Raw genomic sequence first — 18518 nt, forward strand, 5'->3', positions numbered from 1 at the left:
ATTGAAGCCACACGCAACTTTTGCCTCTTGCGGTCTTTGGGGCAGGTGGCAATCCTGCCACATCCAAGTCAACACAACATTATAGTTTCTATTCTACCATTACTTGTTGTTGTTTTTTGTTTTGCTAGAATAGCGCAAAATTTAGGTTATGCCAACCACACAGAAACTATTAAATAATAAAAGTCACACACAAAGTTGTATTTTATGTTGTTGTGTTCGTTGGTTGGCAACAATGTCTGACACAGACCTCGTTCTTATACTCGTTACTCTTGGAGCAAGGGTACATTGTGTTCGCTAGAAAGTATGCAACCGGCAGAAAGAGGCATCTTTTATTACCACACAAAAAGGGTATTTGATTTAGTATTTAAGTTGAGATTAGGAGGATTTAATCCTTCCTGGTCGATATAAGGAGATAGCTTTTATTATACCAAAGACTATATATTATTAATATTGCTCATTTATTCATGAAAGAAATAATTAAACTTTTTTTGTAATATCGTATTTTTTGAGCTATGACGGTCGTGCTGTAAATGAGCGAAATCTAAAAAATGTGTAATAATATTTAGTCGCCTTTATATTCCCCTCGTGTAGATTATTCCACGGACTGAAATCATAAGTTTTATTATAAATATTACAAAATAACAATTATTATTATTTTGATTTACTCACACTATGATGAGTAATATTGAGGTATACTAGACAACTAATAAAAAAGGAGTAAATTCAGTTATGTAAATGTAGCGGAAAAAGACTTTGTTTTTTCCTCAACAGCTCGATTAACATGTGCAGTAACAGCTGCAATCGTTAAATTTTAAATTAATTATATCACACAATTGGTGGGACGCACAACAGTTTTTGTGACCTCTTATCGCCCAATAACAAATGTCATTGACCCGTTGACTGATTTTTTGAAACGTACTTTATAAAACAGTCACTAACAAGCTAAGCTGCTAAAATACCAATAGTTCTATTTGTAATTATAATAGGAAATCCATTTATAAATTTTCTCGTCGTTAACATTTACCTCAAGTCTCTGTTACTTCAATCACTGCTAAAGCTAACAGCAAACAGCTGCTCTTGTATCACTGTTGTGTGTGTATGCATGTATGTATGTATGTAGGAGGCCAAAGCACCTGCGCATGACTCACTCAACTTTAGTTAAATCTACAAACTCTGGTCACATTCAATCGCTGCACAGATCTTTGCTGTCGCCGGCATTCGCTTGTATACAAAAGCTGAATATGTGTATGTATGTGTGTGTATGCATTTAATTGTGTATGTGTTTGACAGGTGCTTTTTGTTTGTGTAACGAGTTTGTATTGTAGTTTTTGCTCTGACGCATGTGCACACAGATGAAATATGTACATATGTTTGTGGGTATGTACACACTGGCAACTATTTATCATTATCAATATGTCGCTCGTTCTCGCACATTGACTGCCCACAAGTGTTGTTGTTGTTGTTGCTGTCTTCTAGCCCATGTATGTATGTATCTCCCCTACGTCGCGTCGTGTCGACAGTAACAGCAACAGCAGCAGCTACAACAACGATAATTACATACTAATACAAAATGCTCATTTGCCGCATTTTAATTTTCACACGCTCACAAGCACAAGTGTTTTGTATCTGTAACTCTGGGAGAGTAAGAGTGTTTGCTCTCTCTCTCTCTGGTTTAGGTCTCTCGCAATGGTTACTCGCTCGCTTGTCGGTGTTGCTTCAGTTTGGCGCTCGTTCGTGCTCAGTTCGTTTTCGATCGTGCGCCGTAACAGTTGTCATTTCCTTGCGGCCATTATCGTCGCTGTTGGCTTAAAAAAAAAAATAAAATAGTTGTTTTTGCAACGCTCGGTCGCGCGGAGCTCTGCGGGTGTGCATATAATACAAAAAAAAAAAACAACACACATACAGACACACACACAGACAGAGACAGATAGACAGACAGAAGCAAACGCATGGAGGAAATTCTGTATGCCGTTGCATGCGTGGCTAAGTGAGTGTCTGTGTGGGTGTACACACATTCACATATCCATGTGTGTGTGTGTGTGCTAATCACTCTGTCGTTGTGACGTTTTGTTTAATTTGTGTTTGCTCCAGTGTTTTGCCACAATTTCTAAAGTTAGTTTACGCACAAATATAAAAGTATTATCTTGTATCTGTTACGCTTTTTTTTTCTTTGCTTCTCTGCACTGTTTTCTTTTATTCAATATGCACCTGAGTCAAACTGTAAATACTTATTATCTTCAGCCTGTCTCTGTCTTTTACTATTCAAGTCTATTAAAGAGTCGTTGTCTCTCGCGCACTAACACACACACCAGCGTGTGTATGTGTGTGTTCGTATCTATTTTCTGATTTGAGTCAGCTGTCTGCTGTCTGTGCTTTATTTCTTCCTTCTGCACAACTTTAACAAGTTTTAAGTGTTATTCTTACTTCACCTTCTCACTCACTTACTCACTCACTCACTCACTTACTCACTCAAACATCATCAGCAGCAGCAGCACTTCTTGCACATTTGTTTATTGTTGTTGTTGCTGCTGCTGTTGATGTTTTTGTTGCTGCCTGGTTTGTACACCGGCAACACAAACTGGTTTTTCGAGTTATTTATGACTTTTTTTCTAAATTTTTTTTTGCCTGCCTGCTTGCTATATGCCTGCCTTTTCGGTATCTGTATCTCTTCTTTGTACGTACATACATACATTTGTACGTATGTACATATGTATGTGTGCATAAAGTCTTGAGACTTTTGACCTGCAAAAAAACTGTAAAAAGGTAGCAGTTGGGGGCGCTGCTTCTTAAATTTCATAATGTGGCGAAAGTTGTGTCTCGGATTGCAGCATAAATCGTATGCCACAAAAGCTCAATTCCCTCTGACACTCGCATACACACACACACACACACACACACACACATTCGCATAACCACATGCAAAGGCAAAGACAAAGACAAAGCGCAACGGATATGATAAATTAAAAAATATTTACATGTTTCACTCGAACTCCAAGCACTCGACAACTTAACTGAGCGTTGTAGTTGTAGTTGTAGTTGTAGTCGAGTTGAGCTTTAATTGTAGACAGACAGCGGCAAACACAAAACAAAAACAAAAGCAAACGAAACTAAAGCAACAACAACATACATTTAGTGGAGACTGTTGCCATTGTTGTTTTTTGATTAGTGTGTATTGTGTAAAAAAGAAAAAAGAAAGCGCAGCGCGTTGGCGTTAAATAATCAGCGCAAGAAAATCTTGGCGAAATTGTAAAGTGTGCAAATCGAAAATCTATATGAAAAAGCCAAAATTACAAGAATTTATATTTATTATCATTTCAAGGAAATGCCCACAAAAGTTATCAATATAAATGAAGTGCATTAAATATTAAAACAAAAAGTTGGAAATAACATTTAAACAATTATCAAAACCAGTTTCAATTACAACCACAACAACAATAACAACACCAGCAAAAGAAGAGGAAGAGGAAGCGGAGCAGCAGCCAATCAGCGCGCGAGTGAACGGCCGCAGCAGCAGCAGCAGCAGAAGAAACAGCTGTGCTTACAGTTTGCAAGCAGAGGAGCGACGCGACGCTCCCCCGCATCGTCGTCAACGTCAATGCATGAGACCACGGCGGCGTGACAGAGACAGGGAGAAAGACCGGGAGAGCGAGAGCGCGTGAGAGAGTAAAGCAGAACTTAAAGCGCCGTTTGACGACGAAGTTTGCCGGGTTAGTTAAAGTTTGTAGTACAGTATAACGTATAACGTTTAACAAACGTGCATACATACATCATACATATGTACATATGTATTTGTGTGTGGATATATAAACATGTGTTGAACAGAGCCTGCATACCAAACTGTGAATTGTATGCGAGTAGTGTGACCAGTTCTTGAATAATAAAAAAAAAAAAAACAACAAGCGCTAATGCTCAAAATGCAATACGCGACTTTGACCTCCACAAAGCAAGATGAGACACACACACGCACACTCACTCACTTTTGTTTACTTACTAGAGCAAGTATTGTGGTTGGCAATGCACGTGAGACAGCTCAAATGGGGTAGGGGATGTGGGTGGGTATGGGGGGTAGGTTAGAAGAATGCGTCCTCTGTCAAGCGGAAGGAAGGAATCGAGTGCATATGTAATGCAAAGATGTGTGGCGAGGGGAGAGGGAAGGGGGCTGGGTAGGTGTTTGCAATGCTAACGAGCGAAAATGTTGTCTATGCAGGAAGAAGACACTAGAAAGCAAATTACAAACAATTTACATATGCATACATTCACATACACATACACTACATACATGTACATTGTACGTTTGTATGTACACGTATGTGAGTATAATTGACTGGGTGGGCATTGCTGCTGCATTTTGCTGATAAAGTTTGACCTCTAAAACTCATTTGCATAGATTTTAGCCCTTGCACGTGTGTTTGAAATGCAGGCTAAACTAATTAAAGTGGCTCGTTGCCTGGTCGGGTCTGGTTTGCCCCCTAATGCACAAATACATATATTCATTGAGGTAAATCCATATATACATAGATACACAGACATACTCACTGTTAATCTAACTTGCAAAGGTCAATCGGCCATTGAGGCGCCATTCTCTTATACACACACACACACACATACAAACAACCAGAGGCATTGTGACGTCCAAGTGGCTAACCCCAAAAGCCTCCCAACTGCAGTCGCAGTCGCAGTCGCAGTCACTTTATGCAGCGGACGGCTGCGGCTGCTGCACTCGTCGCTGTTCTTTTTACCGGCACTCTCTTAAACGATTCGCATCGCTCTCGTTCTCTCGTTCGTTTTGACTCGCTATTGTCTGTCAGCCCCTAATCAACGCGCCCTTATCTAGCCAACTTGTGTGTCTGTGTGTGTTTAAGTGTCTATTACTGCAGCGCCGTCAATGCTTAGTACATGTATGCGTGCGTGTGTGTGTGTGTGGGTGTGTGCGTTCTTTGCTTATCATTTCGTTCTGCTTGTTGTCTGTCTAAACGTGGCAGGGGATAGGGTAGGATGGGGTAGAGTGGGGTAGGGGGAGACAACCGGCTGTTCATTTGTGTTATGTGAATAAAAACATTGTTGCTGCTTTGATGCTCGCGTTTTTTACGCCTTTCATTCGTTTTTTTATTTATTTTTTTAAAATAATTTCTTAAGCGTCAAATGCCATTGAAAATGGATATTGACATGTTATGGGCCGCAATTCGATTTCAACGCACGAAACAACGACAACAACAACAAATAAACAAACAAACAAACAACAATAATATAATGACATAAGTAATAAAAGCAATAACAATGCGCATTGTTGGCATCTTGTCAATGGAATTGAATTATGAATATATTTAGATTTGCAACTATTTTTTTCCCTCTCTTCTAAATATACACATAAATGGACACGACATTAGCATTTCAAAGACTTCCAAATGTTGAGATTTCTGTTCTTTAAATTGTATCCAGATAACTGTACAATTTCCGCATTTTAAGAAAAAAAAAAAATTAGTTCACAATCTAAACGAACTAAAATAAAAGACATTGAAACTTGTGAAGAATTACTTAAGATTAAAACGATGTCGTATAATCAATTTGAAGAATATTTTATATGTATATGTTTGACAAGTCAATGTATTATATGCAATTTATCAGTTGTTTTATTCTGTTTATAATTCAAATTCCAGTCATGTCTGACAATTATATTGAAATCGATTTGTGCCTTAAAATAGCCACATCGCAATTGTAATATATATATTTGCATTTAAAAAAACGCAGAGCATAAAAAGGCGGCAAATGTGAAACGCGTCACAGGTCAAGTCCATATAAATAAACGATTGTCGGTGATTGTGTCGGGGAGAGTAGCTTAGCTCAGTGTTGATAGCGACAACGCTACGCAAACAGCTTATCAGCTTACTTAATTTATCAGGCGTTTCTATAATGTGTGTGTTTGTACACATATGTATTCCATGTGTGTTTGATACTTACATACATATAACTGTTTTTTTTCGGTGATTTTTCTTGTTTACATTTAAGTGCTATTTGTTTTTTGGGGTTGTTATCCTCCTCCCCCGTTTCTTATATAATTGGTGACTAGATATTTTTTAAGGTTTCTGAGCTCTGTTAAGTGTCATGTTATTGTTTTTTTTTTTTTTTTTTAATTTCTGTGCTTAATTAAATTGAAAAATAATTAGTCACATTTCGGTTGATTGTGCTTAAATACAATTATCACTAGTTCACTGAGCTCTTACAGTTTGACAAGCACTGTCACAGTGTCAATCAAATCAATAATTTGAAAAATATTGTTGATTATTTAATTGTTGTGTTGCCATGCAATGACAAATGTCTGACAAATTCTAATTGGGATTTTCCGCCTATGACGATTATTCAAAACAAAATAAGGCCCCACCCATTTTAGCGTAACTCTCTCTCTCTCTCTCTTGCTCTTTTTCTCTAGTTCAAAACTGTGTTCAATTTGTGCTTGATTTATTCATGGGAGAGCGCACTTCTAATGTGTGTTTGTAGGTGTATATGAGAGTGTGTCCGTGTGTATGTGTAAAACCACCTTTTGCATTGAAACGTTTTATTTTTAGCCAATAGCTTATTTTTAATTATTGATTTTCAATCTAGTTCTCGTTCTCCTTCTACTCTTTACATTTAGCCTAACTGAAAACTTTAGCTGTAATATAATTTACTCACATAATAAGTTGGTGAACTAGTTTTTAAATTAAAAAGAATATTGAAAAAAATATCAATATGAAGAAAATTAATAATTCTTCTAATCATAATAATAATAATAAATATGTGCTCATTAAATATTCGATCAGAAGATTCTCAAAGCTCGTTTTCTTAAAATTTCCAATTTTTTTTTTTTTTTATAATACAAATGTTTTTGTAATTGATCTTTTCATGCTCTAGGGAACTCTCACAAGTAATTCTTTATGTAAGAACTCTCAAGCAAAGAGTAGAATTAATTATTTTTTTAATATTCTGAGGACAGAGACGAATTGTTGTTAACAAAGCACAGTTATATGTATGCCTAAAGATGTGGGAGGGCTTATTCTCAATTTGTTGCGTCTTTCGTTTCGCAATTTGGAGCAACCTAAAAACCGGTCAATGATGTTCCGGCCAGCTGTGTGTTTGTCCAGAGCTTCCAGCTTGGAGCCTTTTTTCACATTTAATTCATAAAAAAGAACGACATTCAGTTTAAAACAAAGACAAGAATTAAGAAAAGAAGAGAAACAGAGTAAGAGAAAGAGAGAGAGAGAGAGAGGAATAACTCGTTTGCCAGGCAGAAAACTTAAAAACAAAGTAAAGCAAACGAGCTTAAAGAAACTGAACTCAACAACTGAAAATCAACAGAGTGGAGTTGTTGGCCGAGACGATCGATCGATGGATGGGATTGAACCAGTTTTGGCCGCAGGATATTAAGCCATAAAAACAGGCAGTCAGCCAACTCCAACAACTGCTACGAACGAGGAGTAAAGAACTCGTTTCTTTCGATTTGTTGCGTTGCCCTCCCTTCTTTACCTCTCTCTCTCTCTCTCTCCCTCTCTCTCTCCCCCTTCCAATACTCACTCACAGAGTATTAGCAATTTGGCTGTTACTTTGCAGAAAGCTTGTTGTTGTTATTGCCTTGGCTTTAATTGTTATCGCTCGGTTTATACTCTTTTTCCTTTACAGCAACACTTAACGGTACAATTATCGGTGTTTGTTACTGTTTGGGTGTGCGTGTGTGTGTATGGGTGTGGGTGTGTGAGTGTTTTTGTATGAAAACTCGTGAACAGATTGATAATGTATGAATTTATGACTAATTGTTGAGGAACTCTTAAAAAAATCACTTTTATTTGTTATCTTTATCATAATTTTTAATATTTGTTCGATTTATATAGAAAACTTTTTCGATTTAAGATGGTTTTGTATTACAATTGTATAGAAATTTGAATTATTCATGAATTCTCATTTATATCAACCTACTGAAGGGGGAAAACTCTTAAGCAAACAAATGTGAATCACCGTGAAATGTTGCATTGTAGACATCATGCTATTCCTGACACCTTGAGAAAAGGTCAGGGTAATGCGAAACAAAGTACGCCACTTATTGAAGATAACTGAGACTGAGGCAGCGACTGAGACTGAGACCTTAGTCAAGCACATTGCATTCTCCTTGAATTTCCTATTGCCTTGCATTCAGGCGTGACTGTGAAGCCAGGAAAGAAGGAGGATGATCGGGTGGAGGCAATTGTTGCAATAATTCGAATGATTGACCTGACATTGAACTAGATTTGCAACAGAAAAGAAGACTTTTTAACGCCACGCCCAAATTAAAACACATATTGTAGATTCAAAGCAGACAGACAAATAATAAAAACCTATTGTCTTAATCAAATATAGTCGTACTCGTACTGGAACTCGTATTTCTGTGTTTCGAGTGAGTCAGCCACAACCGGTAGCGTCAGTCAGCGTCACGCCCGGGCGACTTGACTCCATAGGCAACGATGCCGGAGCTGGTCAAAAGACAGCTGGACAGCTTCTATGATTGGCTGTTGTGTCTGTAGTTGTGTCTCTTTGTTGTGGCTATTTAAAAATAATATCGTTATACACATTGTGTCATTGTCCTTTTGGCAGTAGCTTCAAGTTTTTAGGCCAAGTTATACGTATACTCTCACATTGGGAGGAAGTATTTGTTAAGAAAATATTGACTAAAATTAAAAAAGATCTTGCTGAATGGGTAATTCATTTAATTTAAATTTTTAATCATGGATGTAGATTTTCTAAGAGTTGTCTAATAAATATTGATTAATTCTACAACCCATATATAATGTAAGCCATGATGTTTTTACCTGATCAACCTCAATTGTTTTAAGGAATATCAGTTTAGATTCAAAAATACTACATTGCTTTGCTTTTGTAGTCTCTCAAAATTGAATGTATCGTAAGCTTATAAAAAACGAGTACGTACTTATAAATGAAACACAAGAAAAACAACAAATCAGCTGCTGAGAGAGAGACAGAGAGACAGAGAGAGAGAGAGAGAGAATATCTTGTAAACACGGAGATTCGCGGCTGTGTTTTATTAATCGTTTTGTTCAAATTTCTAGTCAATTAGTTGTTTTGTTGAATCTTGTTGAATTTTGTTCTTGTGTTTTTTATTTGTTTTCATTAGATTTTGTGAAATTCGTTTAAATAATGGCGCCCAAGTTGATTGAGAAATTTAAGACCTATCTCAGGTTGTTGCATCATTCGATTATCCAATTATCCCATCATCCATCATCAATCGCATTTCTCACACACATACATGTATATACTCAGATACTCATACATGCACATTGACACTAATTGAAATGTATTAATCAATGATCTATTTACTTTCTATTTGCAGTGGCGGTGGTCCACAGACGACAACTGCCGGTCCATCCGCTGGTAATGTGGCTAACAATACCATCGTCGGTGGTAAAAGCGCAAGCAATAACATGTATTCCACCCGCCAATCTGTAAGCACCACCACTGGTGTCCTTATGGTCGGACCAAATTTTCGTGTTGGCAAAAAAATTGGCTGTGGTAACTTTGGCGAATTGCGTTTAGGTAAGTCTTATAAATTTACATTCGTTTTTGCTTATGCTTAATAATTATTTTTTCGATTCACACATGAGAATTTTTTGGGCAGCAATCGATTGAGAATAGTGGTAGTAGTAGTAAGTAGTATCAATAGAGTATTTTTTATTTCATTTATGGGAGTCTAGTTTTGTGCTGGAAAAAATACTTATTGATGCAGATAACATACTTTGACATAGATAATTATTTCTATCTTACTTTTACTAACGAGAATGCAGTGTGCTCCAAATATTAAAATGATAATAATAAAAGCAATGAATGAAGCTGGAACATATATCGATTTCGTCTCCGAAACAACTGCACTAAAATCGAAACCAAGATACTCAAGAAAAAAATTACTGATTTTAGAGAAAAAACCATGATCAAAACAAATTTCCTCTTGAAAATCGGTTCAGTTTTGACCAAGTTATGAAAGTTTAAACTTAGTCGAACCTAGCAACTTTATATGTCAAAATCGTTGCCCAATTTGCCATGACTTTTTATTAACAAATTAAAAGTCTTAAAATAAGTATTAATACGCAGAAATGGTACTTAAAAATAATGTGTTAAAAATGAATAACGTGTACAAAAATTCTATAGTAGAAAGTGGCAAGCACTACAAAGCTGTAAAACTCTCTTATACAGTCAATTACTGGGCCAAACTAACGGACTCTAAGAGCTTTTCAATTCGAAATCACAAATCGCGTTATTAGACAGTGCAATAAACTGGGAAGCTCCAACGTTTTGTAACCGTAAATAGGTTGTAAATTATGTTTATGATTAGAAAGAGCGTTCTCCTCTCCCTCATACCAACTCTCAAGTCCTATATCTTTCTCTCTCTTTCTCTTAATCTCCATCTCTGTCTCTGTCACGCTGTTGCTGCTTAAGCTTTTTGGCATGCTTGAGACGCAACGTTGGCATCAAGTATTATTTGTGTAGACATTTTCGTTTGTTACTTCCTTTGCATGTGCATTCCTTTTTTGTGGCTGCCAACAAAAGCCAGGACAGCAACAACAACAACAGCAACAACAACAGCAACAACAACAGCAAACAGCGAAAACAACAACGACAATGGCAGTCAGAGAAACCACAACGAGAACTTTTTCACAATATAAAATAAAATGCCATTCCATTCTGCCATCTGTTTTGACGCCGTCGCCTTCGTCGTCGTCGTCGATGTCGTCGTCACTTTTGCTTTGTTTGCTAAATGCGCTTTTATAAAATTGTGTTTTTCTTGTTGCTTCTGCTTCTTCTTCTTCTCTTTTTTCGTGTGGCTTGCCACTTTTATGCATTTGCATACTGTATGTACATCTGTTGCAGCGGTTGCTGTTGTTATTATTGTTGTACTTATCACATTGGCAACAGGTAGCCAAACAAACGTTCAGTGCTGCTAAAACTGTTGACGATGAATGACAACTAATTGCAGCTGTCAGACTCTTCTCTTATTCTCTGTTCCATACAATTTTATCAACTGTACTTTGTGGCTTAAGACGCGCTTTAACTGCCTCCTAATTCTCAATATCCGTTTATTAAAATTTACTCGTAAAAAGTCACTGGAGAGAAACCCTTTTTTAACATTTTGGAATAAAAACTAGTATCTGGACACAGGGTATCACACAGTCAAGTACTCTCTTTTACAGAATGTCGTTTTTAACTTTTCTTGGTGTTTTTTTTTGTCGCTTGCCTTTTTTTCTCTCCTTTATTTATGTGAATGAGTCACGCAGTTATTTGTCTTCAAGGTACACAAATACATAAAAAAAAGCATACATACATGTCAGAAACAAAAGCTGTGTGTTTAATTAACACATACGAGTATGCAGGACTTTCTTAAACATTTAGTTATGAAGCTTAAGTTCGAGAGAATCTCTAACATTTATTTGTATAACACCTCTTACAACTCACCTGTGTTTATTCAAATTCTGATGGTATTCCAATATACTTTAAAATAGGTACCATAAACAAAGAAAGAATCACATTTCTATTACAATTGACAGTTTGAAAAGCATTGCCTCACAGTTTGAGTTGCATTGTTGTCCGAGTTAACAGTGCACTGTTAATAATGCGCTATAGAATTCTATTTTAGCGAAATTACTTGCTTTGTTTTGATATTATTTTTAGAAATTGATAATCACAATAAATGCATATACTTCATACATAATATTCACATACAACCGGTATTACTCGTGGTTTTTATAATATATATCCATACATGAGTACATAATTGAAAAACTGTGCGTAGGCGTAAACAAGCTGCAAATTCTGATAAAAAATTGTTTATTTGTATTACTGTGATTCGGAAATGACATAACTTTATTATCATTTTAGCTTTTCTTTTATAAATAATTGCAACATCTTGGAAAGAAAGACAAAAGTGAAAATCCAATGAAATTTTATTTTTCTTGGATTTAATTTATAACCGGCTTGCGTGGGTATTTGCCATTTAAGTATATAGAATACATACTGTTTTCATTGTTGTTGATCAATATTTTTGATTTGGAAGTCGTTTCGTATGTATATTGTAGACGCTGCAATATACCTGTATGTGTTATATACTTATTCAGACATGACGAAGGCAGGTCTTATATACATGCACATGTACATGTATATATACATATATCAATACTCGTATTGCGTTAGGTCATGACAGTTTTGGTTACGCTTGAGTTACGACACGGCTATAAAACGTAAATGGGAGGAACACAGTCTGACAGTCACTGGCGTCGTCAGTTACATTAATAAGTGTTTCGATTTATAATTTAACGTTTTCCACAGAATGTGTGATGCGTTCGAAGAGGCGTTTCTAATATTCGGAGAAAGAGGCAATATTCAATATTTCAATGGAACACATTGCTTATATTCAAAAATAGATCAATATTGTTTTTAAAAATTTCACTTATACGGAATAGAATTTTCCGTGAATCTATAATACATTTGCAACATTTTTTTAATTTGATTTAATTATTATTTTAGCTGTGCTTGTATTGGCCACTTAGTTACTTTGATTGCTAGCAGCGTATTAGAGAAAAGTCGGAGACATTTGAAAATGAAGATGAGTTTTTGTTTACGTTTTGTGTTTTCATATTTATGGTAATATAATTCGTGGCAGAGCGCGGGTCGTGTTATTAAATAAATACAAATAAACAAACAATCGAGCAGCAAGGCAAGCGGGAGGGCGTGGCAAGGCGTGTAATTGCCCCACATACAAATTTGCTTTGTTGCAATCAAAGTCATGCGCCCTTTCGCATATGGGTATGAATATGCGAATGAGTGTGAGTGTGAGTACTCGCCTGACAACTCTATCAACTTCCACTGTTCAACTGTTGTGGTCTCGTTAAGTAGATAACCAACCAACTTTTTAACGTTGCCAGTCATGACATAATTTTGCACCTGAGAGACTTTGGCAAGCTTTAAACTAAATTTGTGGTATTTGATTTATAAACTTTGCACAGCTAATTAGAATTTCAAATGATAATAGTTTGGTTCTATATAATCAGGGATCTGAATCCATTGCTTGTTTTTCTGAACAAATCCTTAATATATCCTAAAACTAAACTAAATCTATATTCTGTAATGAACCATTTCAACTCTATAATTGTAATATGTCATAATAATTATAATTTAAATGTAAGAGTATTTTATATTTTAGATTCTTGATTGCATTTGTAAATTTGTTCTTAATATGCAGGGTTAGTTGTTTGATGTAATAAACAAGAGGAAATGTTTATTAATTAATTTTAGATTCAATATTCGAAATGAATATGTATTAATTAATTAATATTCATTAACCATAGGAATATATATATTTAGGATGCAGAACACTCGAATTTTAAAAATTGTTTTCTTAACGGTCAGGTCGTCGCTTGTGTTGTTTTGGAGGCGCTCAAGTTGGTGGGCGTGGCGCTGAAAATGTTGCAGGTAGGAATGGTAAATTGCATGCTGGTTAGTTAGTTGGTTAGTTCTGGACACTTCTTCCAGATTCGCCCGTAAGCATGTTGTGCATTATGTGTATGTATTTGTGGCAGTCTCTGAGTTTAGGCATGGGTTGGGTTGCACTACTTTTATAAAGAATTTTTTAACGTTTTATCAACAAATATGCTAACTATATATATGTTTATCTCTTTTTCTTATTTGCAGGCAAAAATCTTTACAACAATGAACATGTAGCAATAAAAATGGAGCCTATGAAGTCAAAGGCTCCGCAACTACACTTAGAGTATAGGTTTTATAAGCTATTAGGATCACATGGTATGTTAAAATGTTTCTAAAATAACCTTTATATTGAAAACTATCCCTTACACTAACAAAAGTAAAACTACTAACAAATTATAAAAAAAAAAAAAAAAACGGAAAAATACATTTTATTTTAACCATGCCCGATTGTCGACCTATTGAAAAATTACTAACCAACCTTACTACTCCAATTAAACTATGTTTTGCACCGTTACCACCTTCGTTAGTTTGATCAACAAACTTGTAAACTCAACTCTATATAACACTTTGTATTGTGAGTGCGATAAGAATACACATAAGAAGACATGAATAGATTTTCTCAAGCATATTTTGGAGGTCGGTGCGTGATTTAAATTGATAAAAAAAAAAAAGAAAACAAAAAACATACATAAAGAAAACAAAAGAAAAAAATATAATTATACAATTATCGTAGACAGCTACTATAGTAGCTGGGCTACTGTTATATTGCTCTGATGTTATACCCACCTACTTACTATATGCTGATTTCTCAACTCAACCTGTTTATTATAATCTTACGTTTTACTTTCGCCCGTTTTATTTTTCGTTGTTCTTTTATATAAAAACAATATATATATGTATGTATATTGCTCTGTTCCTTCATACCAACCATCAAAACACCATCTGCTGTGAAATTGAAAATGATACCGATACCGAAACTGAAACTGAAAATCCCGAATCAAATATTAATCATCGTGCGACAACCAAATCAATCAACCAATCCACCAAAACAATCGACTGATTTATTGCATAACACATTATGATGGCATGGCACATACCCTGTAAAAATAAAAAACCAATCCGATGATCCCACAGCCGATAACGCCCCAGAAGGCATACCACGCATTTATCACCTGGGCACTTGTGGTGGCCGTTATAATGCCATGGTTTTAGAGTTATTGGGATTATCATTAGAAGATCTCTTCAATATTTGCTCCCGTAAATTTTCACTTAAGACTGTATTGATGATAGCGAAACAACTTGTAAGTTTATGCAAAAATGGCCCACATTTTATCGTTTGTTTGTTTGTTTGAGCGAATTGTCGCGGACTTCACATGGCGCGAGTTTCATACACACAGTAGCACATTTTTCACTGGGTATAACAGTTTTTAAAGTACATCATGTAACACGATCGTGATACTGATTTTAAACGTGTATTATAGTCTATTAAAGTTGTATAACAGTTTCATGTGAATTCCGTATACCACTTCGCTTAAACAGTTCCACACATTATTATTTCAATTGTAAATTACATTTTAAAGCAAAGTGTCTCAACGGCTACGCCTTTCAAGTTAGCAAGCAATTTTTGTTATTATAAATAAAAAAAAACTATCATATAAAAAACTTTAGAACAACACACAACACAATGAACGTTAGTGCCAACATTTTAGTTTATGTAGTGAAAAAAGTATTCCAAATGAATTGAAAATACATTCCTTTTATACATACCTCTGTCGTAGTTTATAATAATTAAGATCTTGTTTTTGTTCTTTGGGTTGTAGCTCATTTGAAACCAAATTGAAATTGAAACCACAATTTAACCACAAAATAAATAAATTTAAAGCATGTATACTAAGCGTCGTAAATAGGCAAAAATTATACTACTTACAATGTTCTTATGTAAATAATAAAGAGCAAATTTCTTTTTCTATTCTTATACGAAAAACAAAAAAAAAAGAAAATATTGCAAAAACATTTTAATAAAAGTTTCGTTAGTTGCCTAATTTAACGAATTTTCCTCTATTTGTTTACTCTTAATTTTTTTTTTTCGTATTAATGGACAACTTTTTGTATGTGCTCTATATGATGATACTTATTTTAACCAACTACTAACACAGCTCCAAAGAGATATTTTGCTAAAGTGGTAAAACTATAGCAACAACACTGGGCTCTCACAACAGGGCCAACACATAACTGTTATACACACAACTCTACACCTAAGTTATGATTAAGATTTGCCTTTAGGAGTGCAACCAACGCAATTACTACTAGCTTTTAAGTGTTATACAGGCACTGTTATACATATTAACATACCACAACTAAATGGTTTAGTTTTTGCTCAAATAATAATAGATTGCAGCCATTTTTTTTTGTCGATATCAGGAAAGATTGCAGGGTCGTTATACAGGCTTCCTCGTTATATGCTTCGAGAATCTCTATTTTTGTTGTTCTTGTTGTTTTTAGCACAGTTTCGCTGTTGACTCTCTGAAATGATGACGCAGAATGCACACAAAGAAAAAGGTGGTAATATACGTAAGACGCGCTAAACTAACCTAAAAGAGCCATATAAAATCTGGCTATAGTTTGTTCGCTCTCTCCCTCTTTCTTCGTCTATATCTTGTTGTGCCCAGTATACTCCCCTTTTAAAAAAGAATATTAAGCTGCAATATTACAAAAATAATATCTAAAATGTTTTTTTTGTCTCTCTTACCTCACTCTTTATCTTCTCTTCTCTTCTTTCTCTCTTTCCTTTGCATAAAACAACAACAACAACAACCACATACGAATCAACAACGTATTCCAATAATCTACGTTACTTTTGTGCGCTGCTCAACACTAAAACAAATGAAAAACCCCGAAATCACAACAAAAATAATTTAAAAATAAAATTGCTTGTTACTTTAAACACACACACACAAACATTTTTGCAAATTTCCGCAATTTGTTGAACTGTAGCAGAGGGTGTACCAGAAGTATATTACTTCGGCCCATGCGGCAAGTACAATGCTCTAGTTATGGAATTGCTTGGTCCATCACTTGAAGATTTGTTCGATATTTGCGGCAGACGTTTCACTTTGAAGAGCGTACTACTGATAGCTATACAATTAGTAAGTACAACCAAAAAAAACCACCACCAAACCACAACAACAACAGCAACAACCACCACAAAAACAAATATAAACAAAAAAAAAAAAAAAAAAAAACAAAAAAAAACATGATCAGATGCAACTGCAATTAGCAATTACAACAATAGCAAAAATAAGCAAAGTTTTTATTATTCGAGCACGCGCATTTCTCTCAGTACATTTCACATTTTTGCTCACGTACACAACACTGGTAGCAGTTAAGGCAATTAACCAACACTGACCCCCTCAGCGCAATATTTCACACACAAAATCCCCTCCAATCCACGATTAATATTGTATATTATTTTGCGTGAGTATGTAAGTGTGTGTGTGTGTGCTATTGCGAGTGTATGAGTGAGTGTAGGGCTGCTTGGGTAATTTTATAAATTTATTAGTTTATTAATATCATATTTTCAAGTTTTATTGTTTTTCTTATAATTTTGCTAACTAACAACAACAAGGAGGATGTCGCTTAAGTTTTATAAAAAATCATTTTATTTGCGTATCCTTTTGTTTTTCCCTACTATAAATCACTCATGAAATTAATAATACCTGGTTAAGGCTTAACTCATAATTTTAAGTTTTTTTTTCTTATTAATATTTAGTTTAGCATTCTCATATTAAGCGTTCTTATGTCATACACATTTTATTGCCGCTTTCTTAACTAGCCGATTAATACATAATATTTTTAATTTAGTTATTAACAGCCAACGTTCATTGTACAAATCGTAAATAATAATAATTATTATTATACATAATTATTATAAAAAAATACACATAAATTGCATGTACATTTATTACGTAGCTGACTTGGTAAATATTTTAGTTTGCAGTTAAAGTGTGTTCACGTTAATTTATAATTTCAATCAAAATCGAATCAATTCAAATTACAAAAAAATAAAAATAAAATAAAATCGCTGCCATCAAACCAACAACAATCACAATTTAAGCTAGTTGAGACACTACAAAGAAATTTAATTTATATTTAAAAAAAAATTTACTAAACACAACTCAACAATCTGCCAATGAGCACAAAAAAGTAATGTAATATCAAATGTAATTCTAATATTCTTTAATCTTTTTGCTCCTTGGTAGACTTGTGTGCGTGTGTATGCGTATTGCATAACGACAAAAACTAATCGAATATCTTTTCATCTATTTTCAACACTTTGCCGACACAATTATAATGCAAATCACAGCTCCACCGGATCGAATATGTTCATAGTCGGCACTTAATATATAGGGATGTGAAACCAGAGAATTTTCTCATTGGCAGAACATCAACAAAACGTGAAAAAATTATACACATTATTGGTAAGTGATTAAAAGCTTGAATATCAATTAATTTGCAACTTAATTAATCATTAAACATTTCTGTTACTCATTACAGATTTCGGTTTGGCCAAAGAATACATTGATTTAGATACAAATAGACATATACCATATCGGGAGCATAAATCCTTGACCGGAACAGCTCGTTATATGTCAATCAATACGCATATGGGACGCGAGCAGTCAAGGCGTGACGATCTGGAGGCCCTGGGTCATATGTTTATGTACTTCTTAAGAGGTTCACTGCCGTGGCAAGGCCTTAAGGCTGATACACTCAAAGAGAGATATCAAAAAATCGGTGATACAAAACGTGCAACACCCATTGAGGTTAGATTCTACAAAAGGCGACTGTAAAATTCTATATATAAACTTTTGATTGTAAATCCATCTAGTCATAGGACAATGGTCAAAGTCTATAAAGATTTAATATTAATATAATTAAATACAAGAAATGTATAAAATAATAGAAGATTAAAGGAGAGATACAGAAAAGTATCATATTTAATTGTAGATCTATGACCTTAGATG

General features: G+C 34.8%; 1 protein-coding gene across 14 annotated transcripts in view; it reads left to right on the plus strand.

Annotated features, from left to right (window-relative positions):
• Positions 1-18518, plus strand: part of LOC117792411 (casein kinase I) — a 32549-nt gene that overhangs the window by 8040 nt on the left and 5991 nt on the right. For 7 of the 14 annotated variants that reach the window (XM_034632543.1, XM_034632545.1, XM_034632548.1 and 4 more), the window contains exons 4-8: positions 9353-9555; positions 13699-13809; positions 14629-14795; positions 17858-17972; positions 18049-18317. In XM_034632543.1, coding sequence (XP_034488434.1) covers positions 9353-9555; positions 13699-13809; positions 14629-14795; positions 17858-17972; positions 18049-18317 — 865 coding nt within the window. Of the gene's footprint in view, positions 1-1648; positions 1988-3319; positions 3708-9352; positions 9556-13698; positions 13810-14628; positions 14796-16488; positions 16641-17857; positions 17973-18048; positions 18318-18518 lie in introns of those variants that run through there. The other 7 variants (XM_034632556.1, XM_034632544.1, XM_034632547.1 and 4 more) reach the window with 4 other exon arrangements.

Source organism: Drosophila innubila (assembly GCF_004354385.1).
Source record: "Drosophila innubila isolate TH190305 chromosome 3R unlocalized genomic scaffold, UK_Dinn_1.0 2_E_3R, whole genome shotgun sequence".
Taxonomy (NCBI): domain Eukaryota; kingdom Metazoa; phylum Arthropoda; class Insecta; order Diptera; family Drosophilidae; genus Drosophila; species Drosophila innubila.